Raw genomic sequence first — 15,399 nt, 5'->3', positions numbered from 1 at the left:
AACACGGAAAGTGTTAGCTGATATATCCAACAAAGGCATCACGAATGTTTCTCAGTCTGCACAAGAAAATCTTTAAATATTGATACTTCATGCATATACCTTATCTAACTAGTCAAACAGTGGATTTATCAGCATTGTATCATGCATGAGTATTTAACATTTCTATTGTACCTTTTTCTCTTATGATTTGTTCTGTGTTCTAGCGTGTCCATGTGTTGATTTTTAAAAAAAAAAAATTTCAGACCTGATCGTCTCCACCTCATTCCTGGTGAGGAGACTGACTGAACATCTCACTACCAATAATTTACAATACAATAATTTAACTTGACAAAGCCAATGAACAAGTAAAGTTCAGAGATGCCTTTTAAAGTTGATGTTAGATTCCAGTTTTTGGCTCGCTCTTGTGTCCCTGATTCTCCCCTGAACCTAACTGTGTTGACCTAACATTAACCAGTTGTGTCTTATGGTGTTTAACATGACATGAAACTTGACCTAACCAGTTGTGTGTGCCAACTCTCTTCACTCTCTTTCACTCATAGTCCCTGTATGTGTGTTTGGCTCTACATGCATTAATATAAAAAGTATCTTAATCTCCCTTAACTTGCTGCATGTTCTGTAGTTTCAAATAAAAACTTAAGGCAATATGCTTTTGATTTCAGTTCAACATCAGATATCCTCTCATAGATTAAATCTCACATGCTTACTAAATCACGCTGCTTCACAGTTTTCCCCTTTAACTTAAAAGCATTCCTCAGTCTGTGTTTTGAAGCGGCGGGTCACTGCTGCGGTTCATCTTGCTCCCTCATAGTTCAGCTGGTGAACACAGCCATTCCCCACAGCCTATTTGTGAGGCCTGGACACTCATTTCACCTTTCTTTTACCGTGCCAACCACTGCTGCTCCCTTCACTCCATATGCCCGCCCCCGTCTTTTTTCTCCTCCCTTTTCCATCTCTCAACAAGTACACATTCTCCCTGCTCTTACGCATATCGTGAATGGTTCAGTCACTGCTAGCTGATCAGTGCTGCGGCCCCCCCAGGGATACATAGAGGGGGTGATGGCAAGCTTGCCAGCATAGGCCTATGGGAAAGTAAGTGTGGCTTCTCAAGGGTCCGTCTAACTCTGTCTCTATTCTTATAGGAGCCATCCTTTCTGCCACTGTTTTGCCATGATCTCAGTGACACTGTTTGGGAAACACAGGCAACTGTTTTCCACTTATCAGGTAAGTCTTTTCTTTTCCATTTTTCCCTGACACCAGCTCAAGGATGCCTGAGGAAGGAGAAACCCATGGCAACTCTTAATGTCTGTATGCTGATCGTGGGTTATACACTATATGCTGTCTCTACATGAGGAGACTTGTTCAGGATCTTTCTGTTGAAATTCTCTAAGACTGGATGCTTTTTTTTCACTTTTCTAAATAAGTTGTGGTCTTGCCTTGGCAGTCAACACACGCAATTCATTTTCACTCTGTGACTTCTTTTTTTCCATTGAAATCCGCCCTGCATTCATCTGACAATAATTAGACCTTCTTTGCATAGTGTTTTTTTTTTTAAGCGAGGGGTTTCTTGGAGGGAGCTCTCTTGCCTGTACACTTCACATTCACCATGTCGGGGCAGGTTAAAGTGGAGACGCAGGCAGCAGTTTGTTTACTTTTCTATATGATGTTACAATAAATGCATATATAATGAATACAGATTAATTTAAAGCATAAGCGAAGACATTTTATGTTTTATCTACTTTTGTTGTAAAGTGAAAGAGTGTGTTTGTTTGTATGCATGTTTGTGTGTTAGTGAGTGTCAAGTTTATCAAGGCCGTGGTAAAGACAATGCCAAGTGCAGCTTTCTCACAGGAACGGAAGAGTCCAATGTGTTCAGAAATTACACAAACTAACTTTCTGTTGCCATTTAGTTTTTTTTTTCAAGTAAACACTGACATAACTGAATATATTGGAGGAAACATCTATGGGCTTCTGTCACAGCAGTCATGCGTTTTTCTGTTTAAACATGAGGACAGGAACATGCTGATTGGAGACAGCAGGTCTCTCTTAGGTTATGTTTGTTCTGGAAGTTTCCAGGTGCTGTTGGACTGTTATCACATCTGACAATGTCATGTTATCACATCTGAAAACGTCCTGTTATCGCATCTGAAAATGTAGAAACGTCTTAGAAATGTCTCTGTGGTTGAATAAGATGATAAACCTGTGAAGATGCGTGATAATGCAAGTGTTGTTTTTCCATGTGTACTGTAAATGGCTCAAAGCTGTCCAATGAGTGTTTTTAAAAAAGGTTTAATGAAGGGGTGAGCAAAATGTTAACCACCGTCACCCAGGGACATCTTCTGCTCTGATGAATGGTGTAAAGCATTGTAAATCACCAACTGTGGAAGAGCAGTCAGATTCCTCTGTGCTGTGATGTCACCACAATCGTGTGCGCAACAGATCCAGACTTGAACAGCTCACCCTGAGCCAGATGTTGAGTTGAGCTTCTCTGTATATTCCTGACTGGATGGCATGTAATCAGAGCTGTTCAGAGATGGATTTAGACACTTCACATTGTACAAGGGAACTGAGAGAAGAGAAGAGAGAGACCTGCAGAAAAACTCAAAGAAATGCATATGATTTTGTTGAACCTGTGCTGTTGTCCAATCGAAATTATATTGTCTCTGTGCCTCTCATATATTTTATTTCTGTTGATTTCAGGTTTTCTGGTTTCTAATTTGCATCGTGGATAAACAAGATGGCCATCCGATATATTAAGCTCAAGTACCTTTGGATATATGTTTTGAATTACGAGAAATCATAGAATGAAATAACAATGGAGACTCCGTCTTTGATGAGTTTCGAGGAACATCAGTCATGGAAACATGCAGGATTGCTCAAATTGTCTCTGTCAACACAAGAGGCATCTTTAAAAAGTGCTACAAACTCTGCTAATGGCTCACCAGACCACATAGATGATGATTGCATCTCTCAAGCCCAAAGCTCAACATTAGAGCCAGGTGAAGATTTAGCCAACTCTAAAAATTGTGTTGGTGTTGATTTTACCAAAGTGAAATTTGTGAAGACTGAATGCTTTACAGAGCCTGACCAGATTCCTGAGGAAACATCTCAGTGCACAGCTCAACTTCTTGAAGAAAAAATTGTATCCCTACTACCTACTTCGAAAAAAGACTGCAGTGGTAACTCACCACCACCTGCTCCTGGAGCAGAGGTCCAGTCCAACCAGGCGGCTCAGAATCAGCCTGGTCAGACACTCAATTTAAGAAGTGAAACTGACTGCAAGGAATTAGAACCAGTCTCAAATGGCTCCATTCTCAATCTGGACTCCAATCATACCTTCGTGACCCCTGCTGACTCAGGCCAGGGAGTCCTGGATCTACCACACATTGTGAAGCAAGGCCAGAGCACCATTACTTTCTTAGACGACACTAGTCTCTCCAGTGCAAACAGCCATGCTGTTGTCCATGAGAGCTCTGATGGTGGAGAATCATCGCAGGATGGGGAGAAAGAGGAGGATGATGTGCAACATGATGGTGATGATGACGAGGAAGACGTGTTCTCAGAGCTGCCTCGCAATAGAGATCTTCTTGTGAGACACAGACAAAGAAGCACAGATGGAGGCAAGCAGAAGAAAGAAGGTTGTGTGGGTGCACAAGGAGAAATCGATCACACACCAAGCAGCTGCGGTTATGAGGCAGAGGGTGAAGCAAGCAGTAAGGAGGTATGCATTTTTTTATTAACATATTTTCTGGCCTGATTGTAAAATGGTTCACAAAGAATACAGTAAAGCAAAAAACAGCAACAAAAAAAACTAAAGACGTATTCTTTCACATGAAGCAAATTTTACACCAAATAAAGCGAGAAACCTGAGTGCAGAGAGGGAATTTCCTACGTTTGTGATGGCGTTCCACGTGTGGTAAACAAATAATTGTATTTAAAAAATAAAGTATTTTGGATTAAAAAAGCGAGACAGAAAGTTGCATCACACGGTTTGATTTTAAGTGACAACATTTAACTTTAGTACTTTCTATGGTCTGTTTGAGAAGTCCCAACGGAACAGTGTTGCTATCTTTACAAGGATAGATAACACATATAAGCATGTAGGAGTACACTGACTTCCCATTTGTACTGGTGAAACACAGATCCAGAAGGAATGCAAACAGCTTCTGCTTTACTTCCACTCCCTCAGCTTGCAGTGGGGTTTTGACAGAGACCAGCAGATTGCATTAATGCTCAACTTAACCATCCATTACTGAACTTTTTCCCTCTTTTCTTACCTTTTCTTCGGTGTGTCTTTTTCACACACCCTCTACCCTGACTATCCCTCATTCTTGTTTTTTATTGCCCTTTTAAAAGCTCACAAGAACGTCCATTAGGATGTCGTAATCCATGACATATGAGAACTTCTAAATCTGGAAGAGACGTACCCTACTGCATATAACTGCCATGCATTTCAAAACAGTCAGAGTTAATACGATGGTGGCCGTTAACATCTCATTCTGGTGGTAAGATGTTGAGGTAATATCGACTTTATGTGCACAATGACACTCTTCTCTGAATGGGTTGTTTTGGAGAGGAGTGAAGGAATGCAGTTAATTCAGGGAGTCTATTGTAAATATTATCAAAGGAGAAGAGTAAATGCCGCTGATGCCGTCACATCACAAACTGTGTTATCGTACGGTGGGCTGTGATGTGAGAATCACTGTAAGCCAAACAAAGAAAAACTTGTTATTTTATTTTTGAGAAAAAAGTTTTAGATACAAATGAATCCTGAGAACTTTTTAAAGAACATAGATCAACATGATGATAAATTAATATTATCATTTAATCCATGGATAAACTTCAACTTGCCCAAAAGTATGTCCACAGTTTTAAAGCTATACTAAATACAAGAATATCTGATCACATAATGCCTCAGTTTAAGACTAAGCTTAGTTCTTAAATGCAGAAACATACAGAACGTGGTGCAATTGTTAACATTAACCATATGAGGGCACCATCTACATAAAGTTTCCACTCATCTCGTGTCTCCCCCTTTCAGCTGAGCTAATTCATGTCTGAAAGCCCTTCTAAAACACATCTCTTCACTTCTCTTCTTTCCTTTAAAGAAATTTCTTTCACATGGTGTATTGCTTCACAGGATATTAAGATTGTAATTTATTCCTCTAAGGTGCCAGGTAGCTGTTGCCCTTTCGCATGACCGGCTGCCACATTCAGATACCTCCATGGTGATCTCTGGCACTCTCTGTGGGTGGCGTAGACTAGGCACCGATCCCAGAGCTCACACACTTAACTCCTCATTTCCATGTCAAAGCCGCTATGTTGGGGTTCACAATGTGGCCAATTTGTGCTGATAAAGTCATAGTCAGCTCAGTTTTTGCTGTCCCCAGAAGATAACATTAATTCATTTATCTCAAAGAGTGACTCATACCAGCTCAGTTGCCATGGGATGAGGGATCACACAATTGCTGGGCCCGGATCGAGGGGAGAGGCATGAAGAGATGAATCTAGGGTTGTGTCTCACTTGAGCGTCAAGTCTCCTCTGGAATTTGTCTCATTCTAAGTAGAAGTGTCCACATTCCCAAACAGCACCTTGAGGGGATGTCACTGAAAAGAGACAGTGTGAGTGTGTTCCAGATTTGGCTTGTGCTTGAGCCAGAGTGGGGCATCTGTTTCTTGCATTTGTGTGTGCCTGACACCAGGGCTTAATTAGCAGTCTGACTCACAAGATCTTCAGCTTCCTCCACTTATAAGTTTTCATTCATTTGGCAAAGATTGTCAGCCTCCAACCCCCCACCCCCAACAAATATCTTGTACAGTGTTCATATTTCACCTCTTCGATCTGAAGAGTTGATTGATTATACACACCTACTATCTTACCTCTAAAGATGAAAGTAAATGTGTGTATTAGAAATTGTTTTGTAAAAGGATTTGTCTACATTACTCATGTCTCACTTCCGACAAGGGATCCAATGGGAAGTTCACAATAAATACAATTTATTTTATTTGTGAAGTCCAACAAAAGGATTGAGATGTACAAACATACTGATCCAGCGTCCAACATTTTACAATACCTGGTCAGCACCAGGCTGAAAAGACAGACATAGCAGGGGAAGCTTTATTTTTTCCTCTTTTTGACCCAGGTTGATCCCTCAGGCCTCAGAGGTCACATGGGGCTTGGCCAGATTTAGGCCATTCCTTAGAGATTGAGTAGAAAGAGATACTTTCTCCTGGTGTTGAGTCAGTCAGCTGACCCTGGGTGGTCAGCAGGCTGAGTGATTCCTGGTGTCTGGTTCCTCACAAGTTAAAGATTATGCAACATACAATTTTAGCATTAATCTGTGATATGATTACGATGTGCTGCTTAATGGCACTTGTGGGAAACTGTTGATGGTCACAACAGTAAGAAGAAAAGACTGAAAAACCTTGTTGCCAAAAAAATCACATATTTGCAGAGGCAAACTGTATTTAGTTGGGACTTTTTAGACTTAATGGTCTTTCACTGAACCCAACAGGCAAAGTCACAAAGATGGTCTGTTCTCATTTTGACCTTTCATTTAGATTTGTATGCTCCTGGGTTGAGGTGATTATATTTCTGAGTTGTCTATGAAACAGTCCCATTCTGTTGAAAATTATGTCTCAGGAATGAGGGAGTTTCTTCAAGTTTGCTACAAAGATTCACTTAGATTCAAAGTTCTTTGCGTTTGATATTTATATACTAATTATGATAAAGTTACATTGATATAAAATACTATCAGGATAAAATGACATGTCCCACAATCAGTTCTTTAAACTTTACTCAAAGCCATAACAATAGACAGTATATAACAGATGGAATTGTCTCAAAGTGCAGCTTCTTTGTTTCTCAGATATTTAAAACTTTCAGCCAAATATAGTAATTATTGGCTCCAAATATAAGATGTTGATGATCAAGTGCTGAACATAAGTCTTACAAACAGTAGTCAGTAATCGTGGCCGATGTAACAGCAACTGCCTTTTTAAAATAGCCTGCAGCTACAACTCAGGAGCAGAAGTCAATACAGTCACCACAATAATTTGGTTCGGTAGGACATTGTTGGTGTTTATCCTGGTTGCCAACTGTAGTGATTCTGTTTATTTTCTCTGCCAAGATGAGGATTATGTTTGTGTATATTTGACACAAGAGAGCCAAATCACATTAATTTTACTCACATATTTCTGCATCGCAAATCAAATCTTTTCCTTAAAGGGCTGAATAATTTCTCCTGCAAACAATATGCTTTTTCTCTAGAATCTTTACTTTGATACAATGCAACTTCCATTGTTTGGCAAAATGGAATCATGGGAGTAATGTGCAACTTTGCGGGGTGTTAAGTGTGTTAGATTATTTAGATACTTAATTTTTATGCATTGATACACGTTATTTCCCCCTCTCACACTTTCAAGTTGACAGGGTCTCCAGCCTTCCAAATACATGAAGGATATACAATGAATGAATAGGTAGATGGAAAGATGGATATTAGTTACGGGTTGGTAACCTTGAACATTTTGCTCATTCATTTCTGTGATGAAGTGAAGGTCATCACAATGAGAACAGAATATCTCTGTTCTGCTGAAAACGGTAACAAACCATATTCCTAAATGATCTTACTAGGAAATGCATGATGCTACTACTGTAAATCTGTGAATGTGGGACAAGAGAACACAGAAAATCGTTCCATGGCCCTGGAATTTCTCAAATGGATCCTTGAAAATTTCACACCGCGGCACTGTAGAGTTTTTACATTGCATTTCATTCTCTCCTGGACTTGGCTCGAGACTCAAACACTGACATTGACACTCCTTGTCAGCCTGACATTTTGCTCAAATTACAGAACAACAATCATAATTTATACTTTGTTGAGTGAAGCATACCTACAGTAACTGATTTATGAGGCTGGACCTCCAGATCCTTAGACACAGCTCCTGTCTGGGTGAAGATGAGCTATATATACATATACCGTGTGTCTGGGGAGTAGTGAAAGCCAGTGCAGGGTATTCCATCATGCTTCGGGTGGCACACATGTCTGGAACCCTCCTTCTTTGCTCTTTCACCCTGAGACCCAGTTGAGGAGATCGCATTTCCATGTGTGGCAGCAGCATCTGCAATTTACAAGATACTATTTGGTTTGTCTGTAACTCTGTCTTATTTTATGGTGGAGTATTAAATGCACAGATGCTCTCTCCTTACCTGGAAGCTTGTACGTGTTAAATGTAAAACATGAGGACAATAATCTTCATTTCAATCACTTTAGCTGATTGTTTCCAAATAGGATTGAAAATAAATTGTGTAATCTTTTCAAAAAGATCCCCATCTTTTAATAATTTTGACATGAACTTCAAATTGGAGTTCTTGTAGAAGTGTATGTAACTGATATAACTTAAAAAAAGAGTATTGTTTTTCTTTGGTTGTTGCTCTTGCACCTTGATATGAAAACAGAACTGTGTTAAAAACTTGAAAAAATAAACTAAGGCACAACTATGTAAGTCATAATGAATATGCTCAAAATATACTGGTTTTACTAACATTTCATGACAACATTAGCATTAGCTTTAGCTTGCCTTCTCTTATCTGAGTGTTTCTCTGATTCCCTTAGGAGTCTCCAGATGTCAAGTCTCCCTGGTCAGAGTCAATGAGCCAGCTGATGAGGAAACTGGACCAGCTTAATCAAGACATAGAGGAGGCTCTGAGTGCAAGCTCGTCGCCTTCCAACACACCCTCTACCACCCGTAAGAAACAGGTGAGAGCCTGGCATCGTGTCTACTGTGTCTACTGGTGTTTGGCTCCATAGTCTAGCATCCATACATAATTAACCGTATATTCTCTGTAGTTTAGTGCTCTTTATTTCGTGCTCTGTGCTGATTTAGACTTAATGGAATGTTTTGGTGTACCTGTACCTGGGTTTACAGGGTGCCTGAGGTCTTAACGGGTTAAATCAGTATTCGGACCACAGCACTTCTACCTTCAATGCTTTATGGTGTGTGCACTGTCACGGTTGATAGTGTGCACATTCCTGTGGAGCCTATGCTGCATACTTGGTCATGGTTTTTAAACTTCTTTAAATCAATTTAGTTTGCTCTGTGGAAAGAAAATCCCAATGGATTATACAGACCTATAAGCAGCAGGTTTTCAGAATTTTATGTCCTGGTCCATTTCTAAAAGTGTTGCATATGAGTTTTGGATTCAAAAAGCTCTGAAATAAAGCAGCGGGGTCTCATAAACCCAAACTATGAAGAGGTAAAGTAATTTGATGTCTTGTGAATTGTTTGGCTTGTGAGATATCAGGATATAGTCTGTTACACAATGAGGTTTGTCAGGTCATCTTCAAGTCTCTGTACCTCTTAGTCTGTTCTGTGATGTCAGTCTGTAGTTCTTAGAAGTGATACTGAAGACAGAAAAGTACAGCAGGAACAGACAGCTATTGTACTTTCAATGTTGCAACTGGGACTATGTTACTCTGTTACTAAAAAGGGCCCTTCTCATTGCGTGTTTCATGAAATATCCTTCTAGAGTTAGCATTCAGGAACAAAAGTGCTCTTTTGCGCTCTGTATGCATGTACTGCACAGAGAAGCTGTTGTACTGGAAGGGAGTTGTATGACTTGGTCCATTAGGAATGGTTGAGAAAGGCTTACATGCCTCCAAGGCATCTGCATAACCATCCCAGGCATTCACTATTACTTGCTTTAACTAATGGCAGGAGACTAGCCAACACAAGACATCTTTACTGGGATATTTGACAAGGCCATAATCTCTGTCCTCTCAAAAGAAGATCCACACATACAGGCTCTTTTGTGTTCCTCTGTCAAACTGAATTGAGAGAGGAGACTTCACTTCCCCAGGCGCTGACCTCAGCCTCTTGTTTTCTTTTCCCCTGGTCACTGTGGAGTCCGTCCTGTCCTCGTCTGTTCGGCCACACAGGGACAGACCTGATTTCTACTGTTGTTGTGATGTTGTTGCAGTGTGGTGCTGTTTCAAAGTCCACATTGAGCCGATCCCTGAACAACAAGGTTCTCCAAAGACAAGATGGACGGGAATGTCACAGCCGGGACAGGTCCTCTGCTGCTCGCAGCTCCTCAGTGGGAACAAGAGCAAGAACGAAGAAGACGGTAAGTTTATCTATAAACTGCGGCCTACTACAGGCAGCAGGCTGTCTCTGAGAACAGATATAGAAGCAGATATAGTGCTGATATTCAAAGCTCATGTGAGCCAGTGAATTGATTTGAGTATGAAACCACATTTCCTTTTCCAGCTCAGATCTGAATTTAGCTTTTTTGGGTGACTGCCATGACCGGTTTGATCGGGAAGTTAACTTAGCAATTATCCACCACTTATTTAGAAAAATTATCAACCAAGTTGTTTATTTTTAAGGTATTTTCTAAAGAGATCAATGTGAAGCTTAAAAAAATATTGATATGTGAATGAAAAATAATTTCTCATCAACAAAAAAAATCACGCTTTCTTCTTAGTGTGACCAAAATTGTAAAAATCCCAGCTCTGTCAGTGTTTAAACACAGTAAAATCACTAAAGGAACCCTTGCAGAGGTATATCCTTTTGAAGTCTATCAACGAGCTTTCAATCCTTTCACATTCCCCTCTGTCCTGCTGCTCTTTTCTCCATGTACCTGTAAATATATGGGGCTTGTGTTGGGAATAAAGTCAGCTTAGGCAAAGACAAGCAGCACTCACTTCTGTTGAACAAAGTATAGAAATGTCACTATTCGGCTTCTCTAAATGAAACAGACAACTGAGAGATTTGCAGAATGAAGGGTGGATTTAATTCAAGGCTTCTCAGTGTGTCCTTTGTGCTTCCTTGATAGCTCTGATGGAGTGGGTTGGTAAACAACAGGCTTATAAGTGAAGCTGCAAGAAATCAGTCGGATACTCTTTAAACACTTTCCAGTATTAGATTATTTTGTTTAGTGAGAACAACTTCAAATGAAATGAAGATGGATCTCTGAGCACGTGCCACCTGTTTCTGTGTGGAACCCATAACTAGCTCTTGAAAATGAAAACGGTACTGGCTAAAACTTGGCCCTCTGACAGCTGGGAATCTTCACATATGTTACAGACAAGAGTATTTTGGCTGCAGAGTGACCTTGACTATAATGAGATCACATGTTGTCCAGAGGTGACGTGTTTTAGGGTGTTCAGTAGTTGTACTGCCTTAAACTGCATAAGTCTGACTCTGCCGAGTTTTGGAAAAGATGATATTCCATGCCAACAGATTTTTGTGTGAGGAGGATTTTTCAGGGTTTTAATTGTTGTCATTTCACTTTATTATGTTACTTGTATCATTAAAATATCTAAACATAGCAGTCAAATTTGTGACAGTGAAAATGCAAAAATAAAACCTAATTTGGGGAATTTACCTGGCCAAAAACCTACTGATCTGGCCTTTATAGTGTGATGTAAAGATGAGACTAGTTCTATTTTTTGGTCTTCAGTTTCTTGGTTTTCTTTGGCTTAATCTTGTCATTGTATAAGTGCATTTGAAAGCAGCACAGGGTTAATTTGACTTCTCTGTGATTTTGCTCAGCTTCTGTAAATACGTACAGATTAATACAGTGTTTGATTTGAGAATTTGGTGCATCTTTCTATTTAACATCTTTCTATTTGCATAGAAATGCTATTTTGTTTGCTTTGCAATATGTAATTTTCAAAGGCTGTCTTTCAGAGGGTTATTTTTAGCGATGAAATGTATTTGATTATCTCAAGCTGAAATGCCAAGCATTCGCTCTACAGCTTGACAAAATGATTTGTTGACTGTGTTTTGAAGTTGAGATTTTACTTTTTTGACTGCTGGTCAGACAAAATAAGCTAATTCAGAGAAAATGTTTTGGACAAATATAAAAATATTTTTCTAACATATTTAATGCCAAACAGTTTATCGATTAACTAGAAAAGAGTGAAGTGAAATGAGAAAAAGACGTTCATATAGTAGCATATAGTATCTTGTCTCGACTGTTTAGCACAAGGCCTGCTTCTATTATTTCTGGATGGAGACATATTTGGGTTGAGGATTCCTACTTTTAATTTCTGTTGACATGAAGGGCACTAAGAGGACACGCTGGTCTGTCACATGGGCCGACCAGTCCTGTAACTGCACTATTGACTTGTCATTTGTGCTAGAACAGCAGCTATCATTCACCCACACAGATCTGTCACTCCATATAAACATCCATGTTGGTCCAAGCAGGGGAAAGTTTTCCCTCTGACAACAGTCCTGAAAGGGACTCAGTGCCTCTCCACTGTGGAAGATGTCACTTTTTCTGACCTGTAACCTTTGACACATGTCATCCATCTAACAGCAGCTTGCCTGAACTGAAGCGATGTGTGTTTAATGTGGGTCATATCTAAAAAGTATGAAATAATTTCTTCTGGCTGTAGAGGAAAAGAGACACAGCACTCAAATCTTTGAAGCCTTGTCAAATCGGTGCATCTCCTCTGGGGCACAACATCTGGTTTTTGGAGTTCTAATTTTCAAAGTTTATTTCTGAAACTGGGTCTGAGGCAGGTCAATGGAGACTAACATTGACCTGCTTTACAGAAATAACTCTTGATGGCAGACTGTAAAAATGACCCTACTCTACATAAAAAAAATCTTTGAACTCTGTTACAGAAGCATTTCGATCTGTGATGAAATTCTGCCAGACTATGCCGAATCTCACAGTCAATAATGAGGGATACATCATGGCTATGACCCTTAGTTTTCAGAGGCCCCTCTCAACCCCTTTTTTGTTTAAACAGAGGTAAAAATAGATACATAGGGGTCTGAGTCATACTTTATGACCATGTTTTTCTATCTTGAACCTCAGAGGTTTTGTTTTTTGTGTGTCTGGAGATAACTGAGCAGTCAAGCCTGCTAAACCTGGAGCTACCCCTGGTGTTTCAGGCCCGGAACCTGCCAAAAATGTGTTGGCTGTAACTCCCTTTCTACTTTAAATCTCCTTCTTATATGAATAAGTGAAAAATGGAGTGTTTGAAGCCTATTGTACTTTCACCTCATTTATCACGTGGCCTAAAAATGTCAAAGAACACAAGCTTTGAAAAAAGTCTCACCTGTCTTGATTAAATCGGTATGGTCTTTTTGCTGTCGCAGTGACGTGGCAGCCATATAAGTCGCTTATACAGCCAAGTGCCTCATACTCTGCAAGCATCTCTGCTGCCATGACAATTCTGTGGGGTTGAAGCCCACATTTAACAAGACTAACAGTGTGATTTGTCCAACTTTTTATATAAAATCTTTGCAGACTCTAGAAAATTCTGATCTGCGCCATAAGGGCTGATTACCAGTTGACAATCATGATGGAGGGTCAGCAGAATTACAGAAAGGCATACTGGGAGTTTATGTTGCGCTTTGTCTCTGCCAGGGAGAAATGTGAAAACAGGGCAAGCAAACAAGCGCATAAATCAGAGCAGTGGGCCACAGAGGGGAAATGGAAGAGAGAGTTGGGCAAGAGCTGGGAAGCACTCCTGATCAGTCCAGTTCAGGAAAAGAATTTCAGTCCTCTAGCCTCCCCAGTCATTTAAAAAAAAAAACTATAAATGCATTTATTAAAATGTGGGACTTCTGTTTCCAACAGAAAAAATATCTAGTTGGGTTTTTAAATTACATCTTTTTTTTTTGGTCTGTGTAATCCAGACATTCCCTATTTTTCCAACTCTAATGACAGAATTCCAGCAAGTCCCCTCAAACTTTGAGCACCTTTGGTTTAAATCTTGAGGTATTGCCTCTACAGATTACCAACTGATAAGCAGCACATCGGACAGTTCCTGATATTTTGTAACTCTAACTGTTTCTGCCTTGCAGATGTTCAAAAACATGGCCAGTGCAGCAGGTGCAGGTAAGAAATTATTCCTGTTTATGTGCTTTCCCACTGGCTTTGTGATATATTACATGCTGTTTTTCTGTGATCACTGTCAAATCAGAGGAGTAAGTCTGTTTTGATCTCTAATCATTTTGTAGATTTTACCTTCCACAAGCATACACCTCAGGTAGAGTTGTGTTCATCTTTCTGTATTATGCCTGTGAAGACTTGGCAAGCTTTTCAGGGTGGTTGTCCTGCTCTCTGCTCAGTGCATGCTGGGATAGCAGCCAGTAACCATAAAAAGCTGGTGGAGAAAATAGATGGGTAAATGTGGTCATATTATGGACTAAATAGATATTATGAAGTTAAATCCTTGAAATAAATGTTGTGTTTGGCAGAGACTTTGAGACATGAGCACATTTGCACCAAGATATTCAAAGCGGATGACTTTGAATGTGACAATTAGTGCATTCAAATATGTATAAACTGAAAATAAACATCCAGCTAGTGAAGACTTTGTAGTGATTTCAGAATGAATGTGTTGCTTGCTGTTCTTTTTAACCTAATGAATTAATAAGAATAGCTCTGGTTGTGCAGCAGATTCCCACGTATATTACACTACTCTTTGGGTGATACTCCTGGGTTGTGAGAACAGTATTCTACACACCTTAATAAGTGACCTGTACATCAGAGAGAGACAAATAAAGAAACATCTGTAAGCTATGTGGACAGAGAACATTTTTCTGTTTGAATACATACATGCACACCCATTTTCAATCATCCAGTTTTTCAATCACAGGACTACATACCAGTTCTAAACATATAAGTAATACATCAAGAACACAGTCAGATTTATCTATATAAAGCAACAGTCAGTATTGTGGAACAAATAAGATATTTATCAATATTACCTTTTAAGATAGCAATAAATAAGCCTTATATAGATGCAAACGTTTTCATATGGACAAATCTAGTTTTTTGGGGGGTTTTTTTCATGGGTTTTTTACATATTTTAAACTAAATTCTAGTCCTCTGATTTTATACCTGGATGACTGAATGCATGTATGTATACAATATATATATATTAGACATTGTTGCCTGGTTTTGCACTGATTATTTTTGACACACACCAAGCCTCAAAATTGAAAAACATCTCCACATCTCAGTGAGTTATAAAGCTTGATCATTATAGGAGTCTTTAGTCTTGGTCTGCAAGTCTGTCTGACACGTTATAGAAATCTCCCTGCAAGCTGACCCGATAGTTCCCTGGATTGCATGGTGGCATTGCTCAGACAATAAGACTGATGGCCACAGGTGTGAGCTCCCTCCCAGCCAGCCAGTGTCTCAAGAATGTCCAAATGCACATTCTTTTATTTTAAAGGTCTTTTATATGTTGGTCACTTGGAGGGATGTAGTTAAAATTAGGTACCGTGCCAGATCATTGTTTCTGTTTTGCTGAGGGGAAATATTTGGCCCACTGTGATGTGGCCCTTGGGGGGCAGCTGCAGGATTTGGGTAGATGCCATTTTAGACTCAGGTTGCACTCTCACGTGACCTCAGTCCTACACGATGGT

The 15,399-nt window shown here is 39.7% G+C and overlaps 1 protein-coding gene across 1 annotated transcript in view; it reads left to right on the top strand.

The window, feature by feature from the left end:
• The first annotated feature begins 1,006 nt into the window (after positions 1-1,006).
• stard13b (StAR related lipid transfer domain containing 13b) overlaps positions 1,007-15,399 on the top strand; it is a 57,909-nt gene continuing 43,516 nt past the window's right edge. Inside the window, exons 1-5 of the mRNA XM_072392140.1 lie at positions 1,007-1,221; positions 2,698-3,718; positions 8,613-8,756; positions 9,977-10,123; positions 13,828-13,861. Of these exons, the coding sequence (XP_072248241.1) occupies positions 2,813-3,718; positions 8,613-8,756; positions 9,977-10,123; positions 13,828-13,861 (1,231 nt within the window). The 5' untranslated portion in view covers positions 1,007-1,221; positions 2,698-2,812. The remainder of the gene's footprint in view (positions 1,222-2,697; positions 3,719-8,612; positions 8,757-9,976; positions 10,124-13,827; positions 13,862-15,399) is intronic.

The sequence above is a fragment of the Leuresthes tenuis genome, unplaced genomic scaffold (assembly GCF_036924035.1).
Source record: "Leuresthes tenuis unplaced genomic scaffold, fLeuTen1.0.hap1 SCAF_9, whole genome shotgun sequence".
NCBI lineage: Eukaryota > Metazoa > Chordata > Actinopteri > Atheriniformes > Atherinopsidae > Leuresthes > Leuresthes tenuis.
Note: the sequence above shows the minus strand (reverse complement) of the source record. Positions and strands in the feature narration are given on the sequence as shown.